The following is a 24,725-nucleotide window of genomic DNA, read 5'->3' on the forward strand; positions in this document are numbered from 1 at the left end:
CCAAAATATCCGGATGCTGGCATCCCCAAATATCTGGATCCTGGCATCCCAAAATGTCTGGATGCTGGCATCCCGGAATGTCTGGATGCTGGCATCCCAAAATGTCTGGATGCTGGCATCCCAAAATATCCGGATGCTGGAATCCAAAAATGTCTGGATGCTGGCATCCCAAAATGTCTAGATGCTAACATTAAAAAATATCCAGATTCTAGCATTCCAAAATATTGTGATTCTGATTTCACAACTATTCAAACATAGCTTTTCTTCATGATGGCTTACACATTTAAATGCTGTTTTATAATCAACTGTCTTTTAGTATTAGTCCACCAAGATAGCACCAACTACATTTCCTAAGATATTGAATGCACACGAAAACAAACCAGTAAACCAAGAAATGTAAGAAACTACTGATGAATGCCTCTAGAGAATCAGAAATCATTGGTCACAGAGTGAATTGTATACTTAACCAACATACCGATTCTGATTTGAAAGCTAATGCCAACAATTTGATATTATAAAACTATGTCAATGTTCTAACTTTTACAATAAATGGCATATTCTAATGCTATTTTTCTTACTTTGATTACCATTAAGTGAGACATGTATACAGGGAATTGTGGTCTGTAGACTACACATTTATGTATGGTGACAAATTACAATTTTCCAGTCTAACATGCATATTTTTATAGAATCAGAGATAATTGATTAATCGAAGTCATAAATAACAATGATAATTTTACTTTGTTTGCCTATCAGGGTCGAAGAAATTGATCAAGCCTTAAGCACTTCAATGAAATCTGTAGATTTGTTATTTAAAGTGTAATAGGAATATAGGCTAGACAGAATAAAACAAATATGTTTGTCTACATACCAAATTTTATTGGGTTACAAACTGTAGTAATTTTTACTAGCATGGTATTTTTTAATCCTGTGTTTTATTTCACATAGATAATATAATGTTTTACATGCTCAGAAAACAGTACAGCTTTTTTTTAATCTATATTATCCATAAATAACTGAAAGAAAATATTGTGAAACTTCATTATTGGTACAATAACTACACTGACATTTTTTGTTTTACAGTTTATAATTTCTTATTTGATATACATTTTTTTTATAAAAGAAATGCTATCTACAGCACTAGAGATGATACATAAATAAAAAATACACTATTAATAACATAAAGTAACAGTTAATATTTTATAGTAACCATTTAAAAAAAAATAATTAAGTAACCACTTACATTCTTGTGTAATTATAAATAAAATAAAATAAAATTGTGCCTTTTGCTTCATTCATAAACTGGTTATATTTCCAATCTTTTTCATATCTACAAATACTTTAAATTAATGCTACTGTACATTCAAACATATGACTAAATAAAAAAACTAAATTCATATATTGCTAAGATAACTAGTTTACAGATTCATATCTTTGGTATAGTTTTGCAGTGTTTCATTAATCAAAATTGAGAAAGGAAATGGTGAATGTGTCAAAGCGACAACAACCCGACCATAGAGCAGACAACAGCCGAAGACTATTTTTGTTGAAACCACAAAAACAACCTCACTAGCAAGAACATTTCTGATATTTTGGGATTGGGATCTTATATTACAAATTCAACTGCAAAAGTTAAAATTTCACACCAAAAAAATTTATTCAAATGTTCTAAATGTTTAGAGTTTTTTTAAAATTCCATGAGAAATAATTTATTGAAAATTTGTCTGAAATTATGGTTGAATCATTCCAAATAATGATTTGTATCAGAATTTTAAAAGTACATCAATTAAAAAAAAAATATCATGTTTACAATAAAAACTTAATTTGACTTCAAGATAATACAAAAAGTTCAGCTTCATTTAGAATTAGTACTTTTTAACATTATTGTTAAAACTTACGTAACCATTTAATTTGTTGCGGATTTGATATATATTTTATCATATGGTGCAACCAATACTTTGAACAATACTATAAAAAAATGTATATGCATCTACCATATGTTAAGCTGTTAAAAGTGTGCATTCCTTTACAATCTAAAAAATTCCCTATGCAAATTTAAACCTACACTTGTAACTGAGCACACATGAGCACACAAGACTACAATCCCAGTATACATTTTAATAACCAAAAATCAACTTTTCAAGTATGACATATATGTATATATATTTTAATACTTCTCCATTCCTTAATAATATTGACATCGGTAGTTCTCTCAGATGTTTTGGGGTTAAGCTGACGTCTCAGCAATAAAATCTGTAAAAAAAAATAGTATTTAAGGATGTACTAAGGTGAGGTTAAGTAATCTCTGTTCCATGTTGGGACTCCTCTTTTTTTTTCTCCAAAAAATACAAGGAAAATAATTTGCCCCGTAACACCCTTTTATCATTTCATATAATTAAGGAATAACGGTACTGTAGTTGAAGAGTTGCCACCGTCAATTGTAGATTTGACGGTCGCAAATGCAGTTTTACTGGCGACGCGTAGCGGAGTCAGTAAAACGGAGATTTGCGACCGTCAAATCAAAATTGACGGTGGCAACTCTTCAACTACAGTACTGTTATTCCGATTCTAATGCATTACAAAAAGAAATAATACGATAAAACTTGAAAAAAAGGTCTAAATTTGACAAATAAAAAAAGTCCGCGAAACTTCATGAATGATTTTGGCGCAAAGACGTCTAGGCTAAACCTGTACGATTCAAATTCGGATAAAATTACATTAAAACGGCGTATTCGAGGTAGGTGTTGCTTTATTTTCGATTATATAGTAGTAATCGAACATTTTTTGATTCAACAATTCAAAATGGCGGGATCATCCTTAGTTACGCCTGGTCAACTGTGGATTTGACGGCAACTTTTAGCCAATGAAAAAAATTGTTACATACAAATTGCATTAGAATACTTAATAGCTCATCAAAGGTCATTTAACAAAATTTAAACAGAGACTTGATTTTTTCTTTCTTTTTAATTGAGACCCAAATAATAGCAGTGCAAATACCAGGTTTATTGAGGCATTACTAAAGAACAGTTAATGTGATTCCACCAAAATTTGGAATTCATTTGTGTTTTGTTACATGTAACATGCATTATGTTTTCATTGTTAAAAAGTTATTACCAGGTCAAGGTTGGTCATCTTTTTTATAAAATGACCCATGTCATTATACACTCGAGAAACAATTAGGCATTCCTCATCAGTAAGACCTGTGTAGATTTTTGCATCAGCAAATTCTTTACCGCACAACTGATAGGCACTTCTGAAACATTAAATATAAATTCAATAATTTGTCTTTTAATATTAATTAATGATAAAAATTGCAGATTTACTTTATGTTTTTTAAATGAAATGTAGACATCATCCACTTTGTTTATTCTATATATATTGTTTTAAAATGTTGAGCATTCAAAATGACAAGAGTTGCACAAGTAACAGAAGATTTATATGTTCACAATCATAAAATAATTTTATATAAGAAAACTAAAGAATGCAAGTAGATGCATTCCATTGTTACCGTAAATGATTGCCACCAATGCACACATATTTCTCATCATTGACATTGGTTAAATTTCCTGAATGAACATCTAAATTTGACTGGTTGACCAATAGCAAGGCCAATGGTTGAGGTGATGAAAATTCTTTTATATCATTTTTCATCTGAAATATTAATTCGTATAGATTTATGTATAAATAACACATACATTGTAGCTGAGAGGATTTTAGAGTATAATTGTTAACCAAAGAGTACATTGTCAAATGAGTAAAATTTATTACTGAATGTTCAATCATGATTACTCATTGTTAAATTTTAAATCAAAAGCACAAATATGGCATTTTAACCTAAAATATAATAATGTAAATTCTCGATCATATCACCTTCATATTATCAAATAAAAAGTCATGAGTTATTTAGATACCAACCAGTTAATACAATATGCTTTCACATTTAATGAGAGATAACTCAATGATTTGCTCTGACATGTTGCTGAACACACTTTTGTTAATAAATTAGTTATAATTGAATAATACTTAACAAAATGAATTACCTCCTTAACAAACATTTCATCCACATCCTGAAACCTTATTTCATCAGGGGCGTCACTTATTTGGGATAACTTCACTCTGTATGTTCCTACATGTGAATATAAGATAGAAATATATATAGAGAATAATACATGGCAAAATCTGTATCATATGTCGTATCATCCCGAGACACCAATATCAGCCCATATCATTAATTGATTTGACAATTATTTACAATACTACAAAGGTTAATATCTAACCATTTTCAATATATAATGTTTAATTGCAGTTCATGAAATCTGAAATGATAGTTCCTATTCTTAATTTTTTGTTCTGTTATTGATGACCAGATAACTTGATATTTTTTACACATTTTAACATAAAACAAAAATAATCTCAGAAAAGATATGTTATATTTGTCATTGGTTTGGCACGTATTTACAGGTCTATTTGCGATTTTTGAAAGCAGTTTCAATTTCCCAAAATTTATCATCTTAAACTGACAAACATAATTAAAAAAAATGTAAAAGGCAAAATATATTAATTTCTGAAATTACCTTCAAAAACCTTGTTACAAATTTCATTCATTGATTGTTCGTTTTCATGAACATCTACAGAAGTGTTGGCACTAACAGGTAATGACATAATTGGTGGTATATGTATTTTCCTAGTCGACTGTGGTGTCTTCTAAAAAAAATAATAGAAAGAGATATTTCATGATAATAGTTTTTTCATGTTAATAAAATGAGTATGAAAAATAATTAAGCAGACTTAGCCTGTATGTGTTATGGGATTTGCTCATTGCTGAAGCACATACATCGATGTATTAGTTTCTACTTCATTCGGATTCATGTAAAGAGTTTATCCATTGGTCACATTGTCATTATTATATTGTTATAAAATGGGAGATAACTCAAATATTTTGAATCAACTAGCTTTAGTTTGTTTGTTTCTTGTCTTCATTTAGGCACATACAAGGAATATACAATAATTCAGAAATTCAAGGGATATTTAAAAAACAACAGAAAGCCAAGAATAGTGCATAAGAGGTAGTTTAAACTTACTGCACAATGCTGAGTGTCTGGAATCACTTCAGAATCTTCTGTCATCATACATGTACTTATACCAGTATCATCTAAGTCATTTGCATCTGGAATAAGCTCTACAAAGACAGATAAATTCTATTCAGTAAGACAATAAAATAAAAAAATGTCTTTAAAATCATAATTTAAAATGGTGGCATTCTATTAGGAGAGTAGCTTTTTACTTATAATATTTAATTAAAATATTTCCTTGGACCTTATAAAAAGATGTATTGGAATTATCATACCTGTTTAAAAACATTCAAAATATATGCTTAAACAAGAATGTGTCCACAGTACACGGATGCCCCACTCGCACTATCATTTTCTATGTTTACTGGACCGTGAAATTGGAATAAATTCTCTAATTTGGCATTAAAATTAGAATGATCTTATCAAAGGGAACATGTACACTAAGTTTCAAGTTGATTGGACTTCAACTTCATCAAAAACTACCTTGACCAAAAACTTTAACCTGAAGTGTAACAGACGGACAAACGAACAGACGGACGAACGAAAGAACGGACGCACAGACCAGAAAACATAATGCCCCTCTACTATCGTAGGTGGGGCATAAAAATGAAAGATGAATTTTGCAATATACATATATAATAACACTTGCAATGACTTTAATCATAATTTCCTAGAATGACAATACATTTGTAGTATACTGAGATAAATCTTACCTGAATTTGTAGTTGTTAAATCTAAAAATACTTTAAGGAATGTAATGCTCGTCTTTGCATTCTTGAATTCTTCTGTAAATTCCCCTTTTGTAGACCTGAAGTTGCTTACTTTCAGTATTACTTGTTTTTGGTCTGCAAACATTATCTAAAAAACAAGAAACAAATAGCATTTTCATTCAGTAACTGAAAGTGTTTGAAGACCTTGACTGTGTATACAACTAATTCTTCTAATTTAAGGATTTAATCATGTTTATGGGTGTTGCTTGTATTCTGATTGGCTGACAGTGCTTTAATAATCAGCTCATAGACATATTGTATTGATGTGAATGGAATTCAAGAAATAACAGTAACATATTTTTTGTGCACTTTTTTAAATAACCTGCTAAACGAGTTACAATGTATTCAGTGAGCACCATATTTCTTGTGATATTTTTTTTATTGTCCTGTGATCACATCTGAAGACGCAGTGTGTCTTTCACTTATACTTACAAGTAATAGTCATTTGAAATAATAATAATAAAAATAAGAAGAACTGAGCAAAAACAATAAGTCTCCAAACTTTGTTTGGGAGATTTAATAAAATTTAAAAAAAAAAACCACACTTGGTTCCAGTTATATATTATATATAATAGCCCAATTGTGATATCATCTATATATATAGCCAATTTTCATGTATCATTACTTTCATTGGTATGAATGCACTTTCATTTTACAAAATTTTGACCAAGTAAGTGCAGAAACAGTAACTTATCAATTGATAACATTGTTGTTTTATTTTAGAAAAATAATTTCTTTGATCATTACACTTTTTTTTAAGCCGTGTATTCATGAACATGGTTTAATAAAATGAAAAAAGGGAAGTAACTCTTACTAAATTTGAACAATGTTCAGAGTATTTCATGATTACTGATTACTTCAAACTTGGAACAGTATTTCTACGTACTAAACTAGTTAATGTTATTATGAAGAAATGTTGTTTGATAAGGAATACAAAGAATGCCTGTTTCAAAACCTTTTCACTGTCAAAATTAATCAAAAAAAGTAAACGCATATTTGATAAAAACCGTACAACTGAAACACCGTCGACTGGCTTGAAATATTGAATTGAAATGATTATTTCTTATCAATTTCCTTTAACAGTTGTTACATGCAATTATAATTTTTTTTTGCAATAGATGTGAGTAAAAACTTACATAAATCGCGTCACTAATGGGTATTTCCAGTGAAGTTTCCTGCAGTTGCTCCTCCGTTACCAGTTCAAGACTAATCACTCGCGGAAAAGTATATCCGTTCACTTCCATTTTTTTGCCAAATCTAAAAACAAAAACATTGTTATCTTCGTCTGAAATAAAAGTCCAACACGGTCCTTTTGCTTTCTTACTGTATGATAATGATGCCATGTCTAAGCAGAGAAGTTCAAAGATGCCGCTGATGACGCAAGAACTGTCAGTTGCAGGTAAAAATTACTCCGCTTTATTTATGTTCTGTGGATTTTACAATTAAAAGCTGGGAAATAATAAATCCCAACAGATAAATACTTTAAAAAATATAACCAAAAAAACAAACATAAGATAACCTGCATTTATTCGTATTTAACCGCACTCTCAAATGTACATTTTTCTCTCGGAGGTTCACGTGACGCCCTTTTACACAACAACCGTTGAAATTTCACTTCCGGCTGTCAAAATCAGCTGTTTCAACTGTACACATCTATGCCGAAGATTTAAGAAATAGTTTAGACAAATGGATATGTTGATTTACAGTGGAAATAATTATAACTGTAAGTTGTAACAAAATAATGCATATCAAAAGTTTAATTATGATTTGCTAAAAAGTATTTAATCAAAAGATCCTTTAAATTATTAGATGATGATTTAAAAGGGGGGGGGATAGACGGAATTTAATTAAAAATCTTTAACTTAAAAATATGAAGTTTTCACAGTAGTAGAACTTTAATTTCACCTTTTAAAACGTTGTTTATTGACCACAAAAGAAAAAAGCTTGTGAATGAAGTGAACAACTTGGGAACACCTGCATATTTGGGGGGGGGGGGGGGGGGGGGGGGGGAGTGTAGGTACATTGTACATGTAGGAGGGGTCCTTAATCCTAAATTACGTGCTTTAAATAACAAAAACCCGAGCTCCTAAATTTAAATCAATTAAAATTCTGACATCCCAAAATTCGAAAAAAGAATTCCCAGATCCAGAAAGGGTCAATCCCCAAAATCCTGGGCTAAAAACACCCGATCCCGAAGTCCTGATAAAGGTCCGATCCCCCCCTATATACTATTAAAGTACTTATTATGAAATTTGCTGTAATTTTCAATTTATAGTTTTATGTATCTTTTGAAATCTTTGTTTTAATAATACATTCAATAATTGCATTATTGTTTTTTATTCTTAATGTTAAAAGTAGATTTCTCAATTACAAATAGATAACATACATGCATCATACATTTAGTAGTCATGTAAATAAAAAAAAAAGGAGTTATTTATTTTAATAATTAAGTGCAATAATCTACATATACATCCTAACGTGTGTATTTGTTATTTATAGTGGTAATGAATATTGTTAAATTTTCTTAAATTGTTGGAAATGCTTGATTAACAATTGTCAATAATAGAATTGATTTTTAATTTGTATCAGATAATGCATATCTTTTAATTGCACCACAGCAACTCAAACCTTTAGATTTGCCTTTAATACAGTGGCGGATCTAGAATTTTTCATAAGTGGGGGCCCACTGACTGCTCTAAGAGGAGGCCCGCTTCAGTCACGCTTCAGTGATTCCCTATATAAGCAACCAAATTTTTTTCCAAAAAAAGGGGCCCTGGGCCCCCCCCCCCTAAATCCGCCTCTGACATGTACCTTAATTATATCCTGCTTGGGTCTGGAACATAATAGAAATACATGTGCATTATAAGAATGTGTTGTATTGTAAGATATGGAAAAAAAAACAGTATTACTTACTAAAATTCTGGTTTGCTTTACAGAAACACTATGGAAGAAGACAAGGAAAAAATAATCTTCCCAGATGAAGATTCTTATTTCCCCCACGATAATGAATTGGAAGATGGTATTTTTTTCCCTGATGAAAATGCTATTTATTTCCCTGATGAAAATGGTATTTTTTTCCCTGATGCAAACTTATCATCAGATGAAGAATGTTATGGTAAGACATATTCTAAACACAAGCAGTAATAGTGAAGGTGCTATTTGTTTTTATCAATTTGGTTTTCAAAATTTGTAATATGCCATGTGATCGCATGCTTTAAAGAAAAATCAAGTGCATCAGTCAAAGGATATTTGTGCTCAAAGATAACACTTTATAATGTAAATGGTTTATTACAATTGTCTTATGTTCAGTAATGTATAATTAGATTCTGTAATTTATATAAGCAGAACAATCTTTGTATCATGACATGGGTTACATGTTCATGTATGGCCATACATGTAGACAATTAATGGGCTATATATCTACAATTTATGTTGATTAATTATGACCTTACATGTATGTTTTTAAAAAAAATTATAACATATTGCAATGAATGGTGGCACTTTGATAAAAAAAAATTACCTATGTATTTTATTTCAGATGAGGACAATTTTTGTTGCTCAAATATGTGCTCTTTGAAATTGTCAAAGTAAGTTTATACAAACTATTCTTAGCTATGAAGATATATGATTATTTTTTAATTTTAAAGAAAAAAGTTTGAAATTTATATATCAAGATTTTTGAATTACTCAAATATTCTTATAAGAAAGTACTAAAGATGTAATAAGAATTGATTATGCATGTTATTTGATATTTCAATTGTTAACTCAGGCGGGATTATTATTTTTTAAACTTTGCATGGTGATAAGATATATCAAAATTTGCATAAATATCTTGAATTGAATTGTTCAATGTATATCAATTAAGAAAGTACTGGGGATGAAATAAGGCTTGAATTTGCATAATATTTAAAATTCCAATTTATAATTTAGGCATGATATCAGAACTGCAAAAGGGAGTTACCCAGCAGACAGTGTGTCACAAGCTAACTGGATAGTACAGTATCTGAATATGCATTCTACCGTTTCTAATGAAGTTTCAGAAGGCAAAGTGGTGATGAAATTCAAGAATAGCTTTTTTATATGTGGAAAAGTAGTATGTGAAAAAAACTGGAGGTAAATTACTTTTACTGCTAAAATTATTTTGTTCATACATTGTATTTTAATCAAATAATTATTATTTACAAAGACATTTCTTTTTCAAAAAAATGGGTTTTTTTGGTAGTTAAATGAAATTGTAATTGATGCAACATTCATTTTTATAGTTTCCAGAGACAATAACTTTAAGTGAATTGATATCAAAGAAATTTCAAGTTAATGTTTGAAACCACAAAAAAGAAGGTTGCAATAATGTCCAGGATAGTTTGATCTTATAATAAGTCTTAAAGAGTTATTGCCCTTTATAGTAAATTTTTAACAATTTGCATTAATTTGGTAACTTATTGTAAATACTTTTCTCTGTATCTAAAGGGCCAAGTTTATATAGATAGAGGAAATTGTAAGTAGCAAGAATGTTTAGTAACATTAAGATCTACAAACACATCACCATCACCAAAACCCAATATTGTCATAAATCCATCTGTGTCCTTTGTTTAATATGCACATATACCATTGTGAGCGGCACAGGCTCCAAAGCACAGGCTCTTTGGAGCCTCTAGTTTTAGTTTCTGGACAATAACTTGTGTGAAAGTGAAAGAATCCTTTCTGAAATTGTAACACAAGGTTTTAAATTATACCAGAAAAGGAAGGTTGGGATTGATTTTTGGGGTTATGGCCCAAACTGTGTATGAATTAGGGGCAAAAGTGAGTACTAGTATATAAGTATTATAAACAGTATTTATAAACATTTCTTTTTTTTTCTCAGAGAAATATATGGTATTTCCGATTTTCGATTCAAAAAGTACAGACAGATGTGTATAAGTGGACAAACCCATGTAATCCATGGTAACAGTAGTACATTTAAATTACAACCAAATTCTTCAGGTAAGAATTAATGAAAATAAAAATTCAAGGAGGGATAAAAAGTAAACTGGCTTAGGCAGAGATCCTTTGTTTAAGATAGGAGAACTATTTGGCCCTGTTGTTGTAAAAAATAAATATCTGGACAGCAATTGGATTTGAAACAAAATTCTGGAGCAGTTTTGTTAATTTTTAAAAAAATAAATATTTTTCCAAAATTGAATATTTAGGGAAAAAATCTACAGCCATACACACAGTTCAAGTTATTTAATAATCACAACAAAACTGTAATTTTAAGGAAAAAGTAGTTTTATAAACGATGATATTGTGATAATATTGTTATAATCAAACTTTTGTAAGTCCAATCAATTAAAAATAAAAACAAATTGCTATATAAAAATTGCATTTGAATTATTCATTTTTATTAATGTTAAATATTTTTAAATTACAGAATGTCTGGGATGGTTGCTTAATTATGTCTCCTCCATTGGGGAACATTTGCCAAACGAAAACAAGATAGAATTGCCTGCAGGTAAAGACTTTCTTTAATTGATCTTAAGATAAAAAACATATGGCTAACTTAGTTTTTTGGTAATCTTTTCAAAGCATTGTCTAAAAGCTATCTTTCATATTTTGTTTTACAATTCTATCATGTAAAACCCCATAATTGTACATGTATTTGTGTATAATTCCCTACAAAATGTGTCAGTTTGTAACAACCTGTAGCAGGAGAAAATGCTGCTATCAGTGGCGGATCTATAACTTTTCCTCTCCAGTCATGCTTCAATGATTCCCTATATGATCAACCTAATTTTTCCCTATATGATCAACAAAATTTTTCCCTATATATATATGATCAACAAAAATTTTCCCACAAAAGAGGGGGCCCAGCCCCCCCCCCCCCCCTATCCGCCTATGGCTATACAAGCACATAAACATTATTAATTTTTGTTCAATTTTAACAGGAATGACCAAAAGAGATGTTTTCGAGGCCATGGACAAAGAATTGGGAATAGCATCTGTGCCAGAAAAGTCTAAATACAGACTTTGGAATAAGTTTTGTTCAAATGTGAAAACAACAAAGGTATACTTATACATTACTTAAGAAATAATTCATGGGGGCTTGAATATATCTTGATTTTACCACAGATGTGAAGTAGCTCATTCTTAAAAAAAAATATGACGTTGGATTACGATCAGAACAGCACAAACAATATATTCATATTTTATCACAGGTGTGTACTCGAAGCGTTTGAAGAACGTCATGTTAGAATTATTTATGTACAACTGTTATATCAAATAATTAATTTTTAGGATATAAGAAGTTGATTCAGTTTTGTCTTTATATGCCCCACCTAAGATAGTAGAGGGGCATTATGTTTTCTGGTCTGTGCCTCCGTTCGTCCGTTCGTTCGTTCGTCCACTCGTCCGTTCGTTCGTCCTGCTTCAGGTTTAAGTTTTTGGTCGAGGTAGTTTTTGATGAAGTTGAAGTCCAATCAATTTGAAACTTAGTACACATGTTCCCTATGATACGATCTTTCTAATTTTAATGTCAAATTAAAGTATTGACCCCAATTTCATGGTCCACTGAACAAAGAAAAAGATAGTGTGAAGCTCAGGTTAAAGTTTTTGGTCAAGGTAGTTTTTGATGAAGTTGAAGTCCAATCAACTTGAAACTTAGTACACATGTTAACTATGATATGATCTTTCTAATTTTAATGCCAAATTAAAGTATTGACCCCAATTTCACGGTCCAGTGAACATGTAAAATGATAGTGCGAGTGGGGCATCCGTGTACTATGGACACATTCTTGTTCTCTATACATTTGAGACATTTTTTTCTTTCTTGTAGGGATCAACCTTTTCGAAATGCCATTTGTGCATAACCATGAATGACCAACTTCTAAAATCTGTGTTGATTAAAGATCACCTAAAGACAGATCTTTTGAGGGCTCAAAGACAGGAACATTGGAATGATATAAGGTAAAAAAAGATTAAAGATATATAATACTAGTACACATGTATTGATGTAATAAAAAGTGATATGATTGCCAATAAGACAAATTTCCATAAGTGAAAAATATGGATAATAAAAGAAGTAATAGGCCACAATTTACAACAATTAAGGGAGTACCTAACACTTTTTTGCCGACAGTGCAAGGGCTGTATAGCCAGTCAAGGTTGTTAAAAACTTCCATTTGTTGTGATTAAACGTTAGGTTCAATTTTTTTGAAATTTTTATATTTTTGTCAAAGGGTCAAAGTAAATCCTTTGTCAAAATTTAAAGATAATTAAACGAGCTAAATTAATTTTAGTTCAGGTGTTGTGTACCACCTTAACAAGCAAAAAAAACAAGTTGTTGAAAGCAGTTGCCTAACATCAATGCATATGGAAAAAAAAAAGGCAATTACTGTATTTTTTAGATTAAATTTTCAACCATAACTTTTCCATTTGAGTTTTCTCTTAGTCTATTGTGCTTCTTCCTTTATCAATATGTAATTTAAATAAAGACCTCTTTATTGGTTTAAAGGATTTTTCAAAAACTGAATGCCATTGTTTTTTCTCACAAAGAGATCATTTTAATATTAAAATCGGTATGCTACTTGTTTTGTTAGAGCAGAGAGAATAGAGTACTACAAAAGAAGAGATTTTTCAAGACAGGATCCCTCTGAGATGATGTGCATCATTATTGATGCCATGGATCAGTGCAAGACAGCATTACCAATATTGAGACGAAGGGTGTCTAAAGACATCAACAGCAGAGTGGTTCAACCAATAAAGACTTACCTTACAGGGGCATTAATTCATAGGCAAGGTATGAAATCATGTAGTTTTTAGGCTCCTACCTTAAAGTCGAAGGGGATTTTAAATTTGCACTCATCTGTGTGTCTGGTTAACCGTCAGTATTGCAAATAATTGGTAAATTGTTTTATCCATAAAATGTACACATCATGAGTAAGCATTTTGTTCCAGTACAATTACTTTTTTAACCAGTAGATGACTTTGTATTCGCATGCAATACTCTCATAATGCTTCTTGTTTTAATTGTTCATTTATATAATATCAATTCAGGTAAATAAAAATGTTATTTATTAAGGCAAATTAATTTCTTTATATCAATTAGATCTCCTATATCTGAAAGTTATATAATGTATAATTTCATTTGTAACATAGTGAAGGTACTCTAGATCTGAAACAGGGAGATAACTCTTTAAATAATAGCTTTAAAAATAAGTTTATACTTATTTCAATGAAAACAATATATATCATTAATTAGTAAATTATGTATTCATTATTATTAATTTTAGGTAACAGTAATAATAAAGTTGGACATTGTTATTTTGACTTTACTCAGTATTGCCATGATACTAATTTGAATATAAGTGTTTTGATGGAAATATTAAGAGGTAAGTTGAAATATTTTGATTACTGGTAATAAAAAAAATGAAATTTAATCTGGATAAATAACTTTGTGGAGTATATATTAAATGGTTTCTTAACATTTTTATAAATGACTTTAATAAATACTCAGCATATATATTCAATTTAATAGATTAATTCATGATAGAAACTTCTGAATTGAAAATCAACCGGAGACTGAATACATTTAAGCAATATATAAATGGTAAGGGCATTAGTCTAAGTTATTTACTAGAAAGTTGTACATATCTATTTAATTAAACAAACTAATTACAGATTACAAGAATGAATTGGGGAATCAATTACACCTTCAGATGGACAGTGCTTCCAATAATAAAAACAGTTTGATGATAGCATTTGGTGGGATGCTTGTTCATATGAAGATATTTAAAGAGGTATTTATTTTTTAAGAACTGTTAGTTAATGTTATTGTAGCAAGTTAATGCAACTGTTTTTTATTCTTAAATGATTGTTGTTATAAAACGTCAACATAGTCATTTTTTAATGTATTAATCACCGCTTCTAAATAGAATTCATTTAAGATAATACTTTCAATGCTTACATCAAAACGTTGTGATTGGTAAAATATTTTTTTTTTAAAACACTTGATTTACAACTAACAATGTAATGTTACTTTCTTTTTGGTGTACGAAAATTGAATAGTTTAATGATTGTTTTTATGCAAATAAATGTTATTCAATATTTCAGGTCTACTTCCATATGCTACCAGTTGGACATACACATGAGGTAGATATATATTCATATGTTCTTTCATGTTGTTACCGTAAGATCAATTCTATCTTATATTATAAAGTATTGAATTTCTCTAATTAAATAAGCTTTCATTAGCAAGAAATGTCTGGTTCAAACATGATCATTTAGCACATAAAGAGCCAATTTTTGTCCTTGCATCAATGTCTGTCTTGAGAAGTCTGAGTTCTATGTCAAGATGTTAAGAAACAAAATAAACAAAATTACAATAATACATAAATCACAACAGACTATTAACAGTTAACATGACATGGCAGCTACAGACCTCGGTTAAACTTATTAAAAGATTATGTCTTCAATATATAATACTAATGCAACAATGCTTGTAACATTCATTTTGATTGGATAACGTCATTTATTTACATGGCATCAATTGACAATTGATGCTATGGGACATTGGCGCAAGCGCAGACGGCATATGACAAATTTTAAATACATGTTTTAACGTTGATTTCTGTCAGTTTCATTAGAATGGAGATAACAATATTGTATTTTAAGCTCCAACGGCATCAATTGGGGATTTGAAAGTCGCAAATACCCGTTTACTGTCTCCGCTAACGCATCGCCAGTAAAATTAATTTGCGACCATCAAATCCCCAATTGATGCTGTCGGAGGTTAAAATACAATGCAATACAGTTTTCTCCTAAATATCAGGCACAATCCCTCCTGTTAGGGGTTTAGTATCATACCATCATAAAATATATGAGAACATAACCCGTGTCATGCGATTTCCATCATGTTTGTGTTCTCATGAGTTGTTGGAATTGCAGATTTTAAAACTTTTTGAGACTGTGCAATTTGTGTAGTTTTTAAAACATGTAGTTCTTTATATTATGTTGTATTAAATTTTATGCAGTTTTATATTTTTTTTATAGGATGTTGATGCAATGTTCCACAATATTGCTGATGTTTTGAAAGTAGATGTTTTTACTTTCCCAGGTAAATAAAATAAATAGTTTTTAAAATCTTAAGAATTCAATCACTGCTCTATTTGAAAATATATACTATTAGTTTTCTAATTTGAATTGTTTTACATTGTCATATTGGGGCCTTTTATAGCTGACTATGCGGTACAGGCTTTGCTTACTGTTGAAGGCCATGCGGTGACATATAGTTGTTAATGTCTGTGTCATGTTGGTCTATTGTGGACAGTTGTCTCATTGGCAATCATACCACATCTTCTTTTTTATGTTATTACCATATTTCATTTTGATTTAAAAAGAATGGATTTGAAGATTAATTAACTGTAAGGATCAATTAAAATCACCTTTTATTATGTTTTGTCTTTTTTATTATAAGTTATTGCTGCACAATAATTGAATACAATTTATTAGTATATATATGACAAACTGAGATAAAAAAAAATAATATAATTATTGTATTCTAAATAAATATAAACTGGTAGTAATAAGTTGGTGCTTAAGTACAACACAGAATGTTGTTTTTATTTTTTTACAGATCTGAAATCACAGATTGAAAGTATATCCTTCATAGAAAAAGTAAAGCAGATAAGAAATATATGGGATGTGAAAAAGTGGTTGGAACCTTTTATAGTTGGAAGCCACAGTTTCAATGATTGTTTCCACATTCATGTTCACTATAATAAAGGTAAACTAATTGTTTCATTTATCAATAGATTTTTGTATTGAGAAGTAATAAGAATTGTTTCCCCTTTAAAAGTAATTAAATTACAGTAATATTTATACATGAATTGAGAAATATTACATGGGAATTTGAATTTATACAGATTTGACCACTGGTAATTAAGTCCTTTGTGATTAATATTTTATCGTGAGCGATAACTTCCATATTCATTATGTAATAGTTTTGTTTAACTTAATGTAATATAAATTATATTTTTTTTAGGAAAAATAGTTTGGCATTACAAGAAATGGAGCAAAAGTCCTTGGTTTCCAGATACCAATAACTCTAATAGTTATTTAGACGAGAAGGATAAGGATGGATTAGTAATATTTAAGGTACAAAATAATTTTTATTTAAGGTGGTACCTAACACTACAGGGAGATAACTCTGTAATATCAGCTATACGTTTTAATTACGTTGCGTTGTGAAGGCAATATAAAGCTTCTCAATGATCAAAATTAGTGTTTGTCAAACTGCTTTATAACCAGTGTAATATATCTGATAAAACGCTTGGTTCAAATTTGTTGATTTTTTTATATTTTTGTTAAAGGGTCAAAGTAAATACTTGGTTAAAATTTTATGAAAATTAAAGGAGCAAAATTAATTTAAGTGAAAGTGTTGGGTACCACCTTAATAAGCATATGTTTTATGTTTTAATCTCAATAATTGTTGCTACTAATAATGATCAATCAATTTTAGTGAATAAGATTCTCCCAAATAACAACATGCATTAATTAATTGGTATTTATATTGTTTTTTCGAATTTAAAAAATGATTTTATACCCTAAAAACTATTTGACAAAAAATTTGAAAATGAAAGACTGGGCAATGTTAAAAATTAAAGAAATATTTACTGATATATCATTATATGAAACAGGGATTTCCAGAAGACATGCCAAGACCAGTTCCTCCATCCTGGAATTCTGATCTGGTAAGGCAGCTCGATTTTGTTGGAAAGAAACTGATTAAAAGTGGGCTGTTAACAGTAGAAGAAGAAAAATGGTGGAGCGATTTGTCTGTGGCTAAAATACAGGGTGGTGATTATGAGGTATATATAGATATTAAGTTTGACAGTTTAACTAATATTTGTAGGAAGGAATATTGTTCTTCAATAGTCATAAATAGATGAAGAGTTAACATGTTGGGGCAAAAAAATAAATAAGTTGGAACTTATCAGATCTTATCAGAATCAAGAAGAACAACATAAACACAAAATTGTAACTAATGTGCACAACAAACTGAATTACATAACACTCTCTGGTAGCAGCTGCCATATTCCTGGTAAAGTTTTAATGCACATTCTATATGGCTGATTTATTTTGAAAAAAAAATTAAACAACAAAATCTATGCTGAATGATTTTTCTATTAAAAGTGCTGACCATATTTTTTTTCTTCTTCAAAATTACGGTCAGGTTAAAAAAAGCGACATCAATTGCTTGTCTGTTGTTAAGCTTTATTCAGGTATACAGGTGATCTACAATTTGTTTATGGTTATAGAATGATTGTAAAGGGTCTATATTTGTCTTTGAAATTTCATCAGAATCCAACTATATTTTCAAGAAACATTTGTCAATGTTTTTTTTTTAATTCTATAATTTGGCATTTATTAGAATACTATATATAGATAGTAGAACTAAATTTAGATTATTGAACGCTTTTTTTGTGTCTATCTTGCATGTGACATTTGACCTTATTTTAATGGTTCATTGATTAATATTATATACTTGTTTTATTCAACCTTGATGCATGATACTATATGTCCTTAAGTATGTTTGCGGTGTGTAAAACCATATATTATGGTGCTAGTAGGTCAAGTTTATGGTAGTCAAATATATTTTGCTTTTTTTTAGTATAATTTTGTGATTAGGTCCTTTTATGGTAAGCCACTACTTGTTGATCAATAATAATTAGCATGCAGTTGTATTAGCATTGGCACATCTCATTACCTTGGACATTTTTTTTTATCCTGTTCCCCTCATAAATGCTTTATTGACTGACATTTTGCTAAGATATATGTATTATAGTTTGTGTTTAGATTAGTTGACATTGAACTTATGATAAGTCAATGGTTTTTGGTATGCAGTTGTATTAGTATTGGCACATCTCATTGCCATGGTTCATTGACTGGATATTTGCAAAACTTTCATGTTTAAGTGGCGCTGTTGTATTTTCAACATTTTAATTATTGAAATTACTAATTTTTACAACTTGCAATTGATACCATGCAGATTTATTTTTTTTAGAATGAGATAGCCCAATGCCCATTGTTGGAAATAATTGAGACTGTGGCAGCAAGAATTAGTCCAGAAGAAATTTTAATACCAGAAGAAATCCAGAATTTGCAGAATCAGCAAAAAAGAGTAAATGTGGTAGGTTTTATTGATAATTTTACAGGAACATTTAAGGTGGTGCCCAACACTTGCACTAAAATTAATTTGGCTCGTTTAATTTTCATAAAATTTTGTGAAAGTACTCATTTTGACCCTTTAACAAAAATATGAAAATTTCTAAAATTTTGAACCAATCGTTTGTCAGAAAAATTACACTGGTTATATATCAGTTTGACAAACACCAATTTTGATCATTAAGAAGCTTAATATTCCTTTTACAACACAACGTAATTAATACGTTTAGCTGATTTTACAGAGTTATCTCCCTGTAGTGTTAGGTACCACCTTTTTAGGAATGTCTGTAATCTTTTTTCTGTCTATGAAGAAATAACATAAAAAATTTGGTGCACACTGAATAACGCGTGTAGCGGGTTATTTAACAGTGTGCACCACATTTTTTATGTTATTTCGAATAGACAAACAAAATATTACAGTCATTTCTTATAATTTAATTCTGAATTCCATTTTAAACTGTAGAAAACCATGAAAAAACGTTGATGACGTCACGGTTACATGACTGAATTATGTCTATGGGCTCATAAAAAAATTATGTCAGTCAATCAGAAGACGCGTTACATCCAAAATTAAGTTATTATAGATTGTTCATCATGGTCCACATCTTGCTCAGAAAAGTTTCAACTGACCTCATTATTCAAGCTGTTTTAAGGCATTTAAAATAATATTTAACTCATGCTGAATCCAACTTCTAATAACATACTTCCTCTTTATAGGTTTGAAGAATTTTTTTTTACATGTTTTCCCAGACTCTAATAAATTACAAATGATCAAATTACTACATGTATGTTTCCTGTTACAACCTAGAAATACACTGCATTTTTACTTGTGTCAATCATCATGTGATTTTATTTGTACAATATTGTTAGTGCCAGCTTTCCTTTGTGTTTTAAGCATACACATTAAAAGGGATCATTCATTTATTTGCTTTAAATATTACAACTTGCAGGCATATTCTGGGAAATATATTAATCCTGCCAAAAGAGCAAAAAAGAATCAAGAGGACATTATGGATAACACATTGGACCTTAATACAGAAACTGATGTGTATGTCTCTACTGAAGCAGGTAATAGGCATAAATTTATACAATTTCTTAACCCTTTCCTCCAGGTTTTTTTTATTTTTACATATTTAATTTATAAGGAATTTATTCAATGTAAACAATTATCAGGTTTAAAGTCTTGATGAATTGCGAAAACAAATATTTCATAAATGCAATTCAAGTCGGATGTTCTTATGAATATAATTTTAAATAAGTGACAAATATTTATAAAGTCTGATACAGAATTTTTGTTTGAGAACTTTTCAAATCAGGTGCTACATAGGCGTCAAAAATCATCATAATGGAGTAAAGGGGGCGCATCAAAGGCATCATTATGGAGGAAATGGGTTAAAAAACTGAAATATTTAATTCCAAGATAAATTTAAAACAGAAAGTCTGTTAATGAATGGAAAAATCAATTGATACAACACATCAAACATTCAATTGAATGGACAACAACTGTCATATTCCTGACTTGGCACAGACGTTTTCAAATGTAGAAAATAGTGGATGAGTTCCATCTGTACCAATCAACTGTAGTCTGCTCTACGGTTGGGTTGTTGTATCTTTCACACATTTCACATTTCAGTTCTCAAATTAATGAATGAAATTATATTTTAATGGTATTGTAATTTATTATTATGTGTAATATGTCTAAGTGATAACAATACACTTGGTACTGATCCACATAGAACAAAAATAGTATTTCATGATTATTTTTTTTGTTAAAATCCAAGTTCTTAGTAAAAATTTAAATTATGGATTTAAAACTGAATGAGAAGCACTTTCAATGCTGCTTATTCATAGATATGCTCAGATTTAAATATAATATTGAACAAAAAAATCAATAACAAGTAAAATCAATATATTGTTTTACAGAAATGGCTTACCAGTTTCCAGTAACAACAAAAAGTGGACGAAAGGCTACAAGATTTGTAACATGCACTTGAAAAGAATTTATCAATAATATTACTGCATATATATTTATATACCCCTGATGCAGGTAGTACTAAAGGACAATGTATATGTAATGAGATGGGTTTTTTTGTGTTTTTTTTTAAGTTTAGATAGTGAAATTTTTATAATGATAAAAAGATAATGGACAAATATACTAAAGTAGTAATGAAATTGTGAAAATATTTAAATAAAACTGTTTGTTATAAATTATTTCTATTTAGAAACAGATGTTTTCTATAATAACATTAGAAATAATGAAATGTTTGGCTATATTAAATTCGTACAAAATAATTTACTTCTTTTGAGATTTTTTTTTATACTTAAATTAAAAAAGAAATATGCATTGGTCTGGTCAACTTCCTCATACAGATGCAGGTTTCATGTCATTGAGACAGATTTTTGTGATTATAAGTATTGTATTCAATTTTCATAACATTGGATTTAGGAAAACTAGGAGAACAGAAATAACAGATTTAGCATGTTTCCATTTATAAACGACTGAAATCAAGAACAGTAAAAATAACACCACCTAATTCCTGTGTATTGTTGTTAATAGCATTGTGTATAAGTTTTTTTTTCAAATTTGGTTAGGGGAAACTGAGGTTAAATGAAAGTAAATAACAAATTAACGAATTGGTTTTTTTAAAGGGGCATAACTCTTGAAAGGTAAAAGCGTTGCAACCAATTTTTTAAATTGAGTTGTGTTTTTGTGAACAAGTCATGTGAATAAGATTGGTAACATTTGATTGAGGCAGAGTTAGGTAGATAACAGAAATCAATTTCAGGATTGACTGAGAGTTTCGATCATAACACTAAATGCCCTTGATGACTAGTTGCAGGTGCATTATTAAAAAGAAAAGAATCATATACTATCAAGTGCAATTTTAAAGCAAACATTTAGTATCAATTGTTCTGACAGAATGACAGTTAGCATAAAATTCTAAATCTACTTGTCTGTAACTAAGGAAGCCGACATTTTGAATTGCTGAATGTCTTGACATGTTATTTCTACAATAATAAGCAACAAAAAAAACTCACATTTTGCACCTGAAAATTATTGTAGGTTACTATAAAGTTTGATTTTTATATGCCATAGAATATTTCTCTTTTTTTGTTGAACTACATATCTAATGCTATAAATTATGTTGTATGTAAATAATAATATCAACAGTTTTTTTATTTATAAATACTGAACATTTTTCATTAATGTCATCTTTTGTAAAGTTGGGCATATCTTCTTCCAAATATACTTGAGATGTAATAAATAATCTGCCTAGTCACGTAGAATTGTTAACAATTGTTACTTGTTACAACACAAAAATAGTTACAGGAGACTCAGGCTCAGCTCTGGCTGGACTAAGTCTGAAATGAAAATTAAAAAACATATAATTGGCATACATGTATGTACTGAAAGAAAATTTTGTACCGGGTTATATGTTTTAATTGAATATGACTAATTTGTAAATAAACAATTGTTAGACAAATTCATATCATTTTTAAGATTTTATTGCTGGAAGTTGAAACCAGAAATTGATGAACAGTGTAACTCCAAAACAGATCAACATTTTTGGTTAATGACTGCTATTTAAAAAAAACAAATTAGGTTGGAGTACATTAAACAATGTTGATATCTACCCTCCACCTAAAAAATATATATGAACTAAAATTTCTAATTCATATTCTTCTTTCAAATTGACTCATAAGGATATACATGATTTTTTTACCTTGTGGAAATGGAAACCAAACATATGACTTGTTTTGGTTGTATCTAAGTTAACTTATTGTTAGTGTTTTCAGTAATTAAGTATGTGTTTGAAACTATATGGCCTTTTCTTGCAGTAATATTTATTATTGAGGTTATACATGATTGAATATATACCTGTTTATTTTACATGTCTGTAACTTTAAAGAGAAGATACACACGAATGTTCAACTATCAGAGTTATAGCTATGTTGTATCTTCAATAATAAAAAAAAAAATGATTACCTTTATATTGGAATATTGCCTTTTTATTAGATTTGCTACAATTTTGCTAGAAAAAAGGACAACTGTTAAAGAGATGTTAAGGTTAAACAATAGTACACAAAAATAAGAGGTAGTTTATAGAATTATCAAATGATAGAAACACAATAGAAACTTCAAAATCAGCCAGTCTGGTTTCTTTCGTTTAAAAAAAACAACCACCTGATGGTATGATTGAACAAACCCTGTGACATTAGGAAGGACAGGTACAAACTTGTTAGCTGTTATAAGCTCCTTGATAGAACATCACAAATTACATTACATATAATTACTAGTACATGACAATCAGAGAGAGTACAAAATGGACTGCTACAGTAAAACATTTAAATAAAGGTAGTGGTCAGACATGGTTGCTTTCCAAAAGTAACATTTACTGTTACTGATATAAAAGGATTCTTCTTTCATCAAATGCTAGATATTTACCAAATCTTAAATTTGAGTATTCAGAATTACTTCCTGTTATCGAGAATTGTATATGAGATGAATGCCTAAACTTCAAAAATATGGACACATACAAAAGTTTAAGTTAAAAATTCAGAATTTGATGAATCATGCATACTTGTATGTTAAAAATGAAGCATATTGAAGAGTTCGGATTCATATCTTTAAAGGTATTCATACATTCACACAGAAACAACAAAAAAGGGTATGAATATAGTTGCTAATTTCAGTAATTGTAAAATATAAACATGTAGCACAAAGATGAAAGTCTGCAGAAATTAAACTATAATGAGAAGGAGGCATCTCAATAAAGCAGGATGTCATAAAAAATGATGGGATGCCAGCATCCCAATATAGCAGGATGCCAGCATCCCAAAATAACAGGATGCCAGCATCTCGTCATAACAGGATGCCAACATCCCGATATAAAAGGATGCCAGCATCCCAATATAGCAGGATGCCAGCATCCCAAAATTACGGGATGCTGGCATCCCAATATAGCAGGATGCCAGCATCCCAATATTACGGGATGCTGGCATCCAAATACAGCAGGATGTCAGCATCCCAATATAGCAGGATGCCAGCATCCAAAAATTACGGGATGCTGGCATCCCAAATATAGCAGGATGCCAGCATCCCAATATTACGGGGTGCTGGCATCCCAATATAGCAGGATGCTAGCATCCCAATATTACGGATGCTGGCATCCCAATACAGCAGGATGCCAGCATCCCAATATAGCAGGATGCCAGCATCCAAATATGACGGGATGCCAACATTCCAATATACAGGAAATCCAGCATCCAAAACAAAATACAAAATATTAAAAAAAAATAAAAGGCAAAACTAGCATTCCAGTAAAAGTAAGATGCTGAGGTATATAATTATTTTGACAACAGCATCTACATTTAATTTTAATGCTGGTAGCATATAAAATCAAACAAACAGCATATGTACTATAAAAAGATGCTACCTTATACAAAAAATGAAAGCAGTTAATAAATTGAAAAATACTTGAACAAATAATTTAAAATTAGCATCTTTTCATTGAAATATGCCATTTCCTAGTTTTTTCACAGAATATATGAAAAAAACGGTACATGAGAATTTAAAATTTTAGTTGAGAACCCGTTTGGTACACTGTCTCTCAATCCACCATTTTCTACATTTGAAAATCAGTCAGGAGTGTGACAGTTGTTGTCCATCCATTTGATGTGTTTT

At 29.8% G+C, this 24,725-nt stretch overlaps 2 protein-coding genes across 2 annotated transcripts; one reads left to right on the forward strand and one right to left on the reverse strand.

Annotated features, from left to right (window-relative positions):
- Positions 1–2,139: 2,139 nt before the first annotated feature.
- LOC139510397 (uncharacterized) lies at positions 2,140–7,243 on the reverse strand. The gene is made up of 8 exons (XM_071296978.1): positions 6,979–7,243; positions 5,786–5,930; positions 5,082–5,179; positions 4,575–4,704; positions 4,041–4,126; positions 3,509–3,651; positions 3,115–3,253; positions 2,140–2,253 (listed from the first exon to the last, which is right to left on the reverse strand). Exons 1-8 carry the CDS (start codon positions 7,183–7,185, stop codon positions 2,140–2,142), a joined length of 1,062 nt encoding a protein of 353 aa, XP_071153079.1. The 5' UTR covers positions 7,186–7,243.
- Positions 7,244–7,456: 213 nt separating this feature from the next.
- On the forward strand, positions 7,457–23,032 carry LOC139511198 (uncharacterized). The gene is made up of 19 exons (XM_071297775.1): positions 7,457–7,487; positions 8,779–8,957; positions 9,381–9,429; positions 9,773–9,955; positions 10,704–10,822; positions 11,250–11,330; positions 11,764–11,882; positions 12,651–12,781; positions 13,414–13,613; positions 14,107–14,205; positions 14,495–14,613; positions 14,927–14,965; positions 15,866–15,929; positions 16,449–16,598; positions 16,857–16,969; positions 17,512–17,682; positions 18,879–19,004; positions 19,990–20,107; positions 20,963–23,032. Exons 2-19 carry the CDS (start codon positions 8,786–8,788, stop codon positions 21,031–21,033), a joined length of 2,124 nt encoding a protein of 707 aa, XP_071153876.1. The 5' UTR covers positions 7,457–7,487; positions 8,779–8,785; the 3' UTR covers positions 21,034–23,032.
- The last annotated feature ends 1,693 nt before the right edge of the window (positions 23,033–24,725 follow it).

Source organism: Mytilus edulis, chromosome 2 (genome assembly GCF_963676685.1).
Source record: "Mytilus edulis chromosome 2, xbMytEdul2.2, whole genome shotgun sequence".
NCBI classification, from domain to species: domain Eukaryota; kingdom Metazoa; phylum Mollusca; class Bivalvia; order Mytilida; family Mytilidae; genus Mytilus; species Mytilus edulis.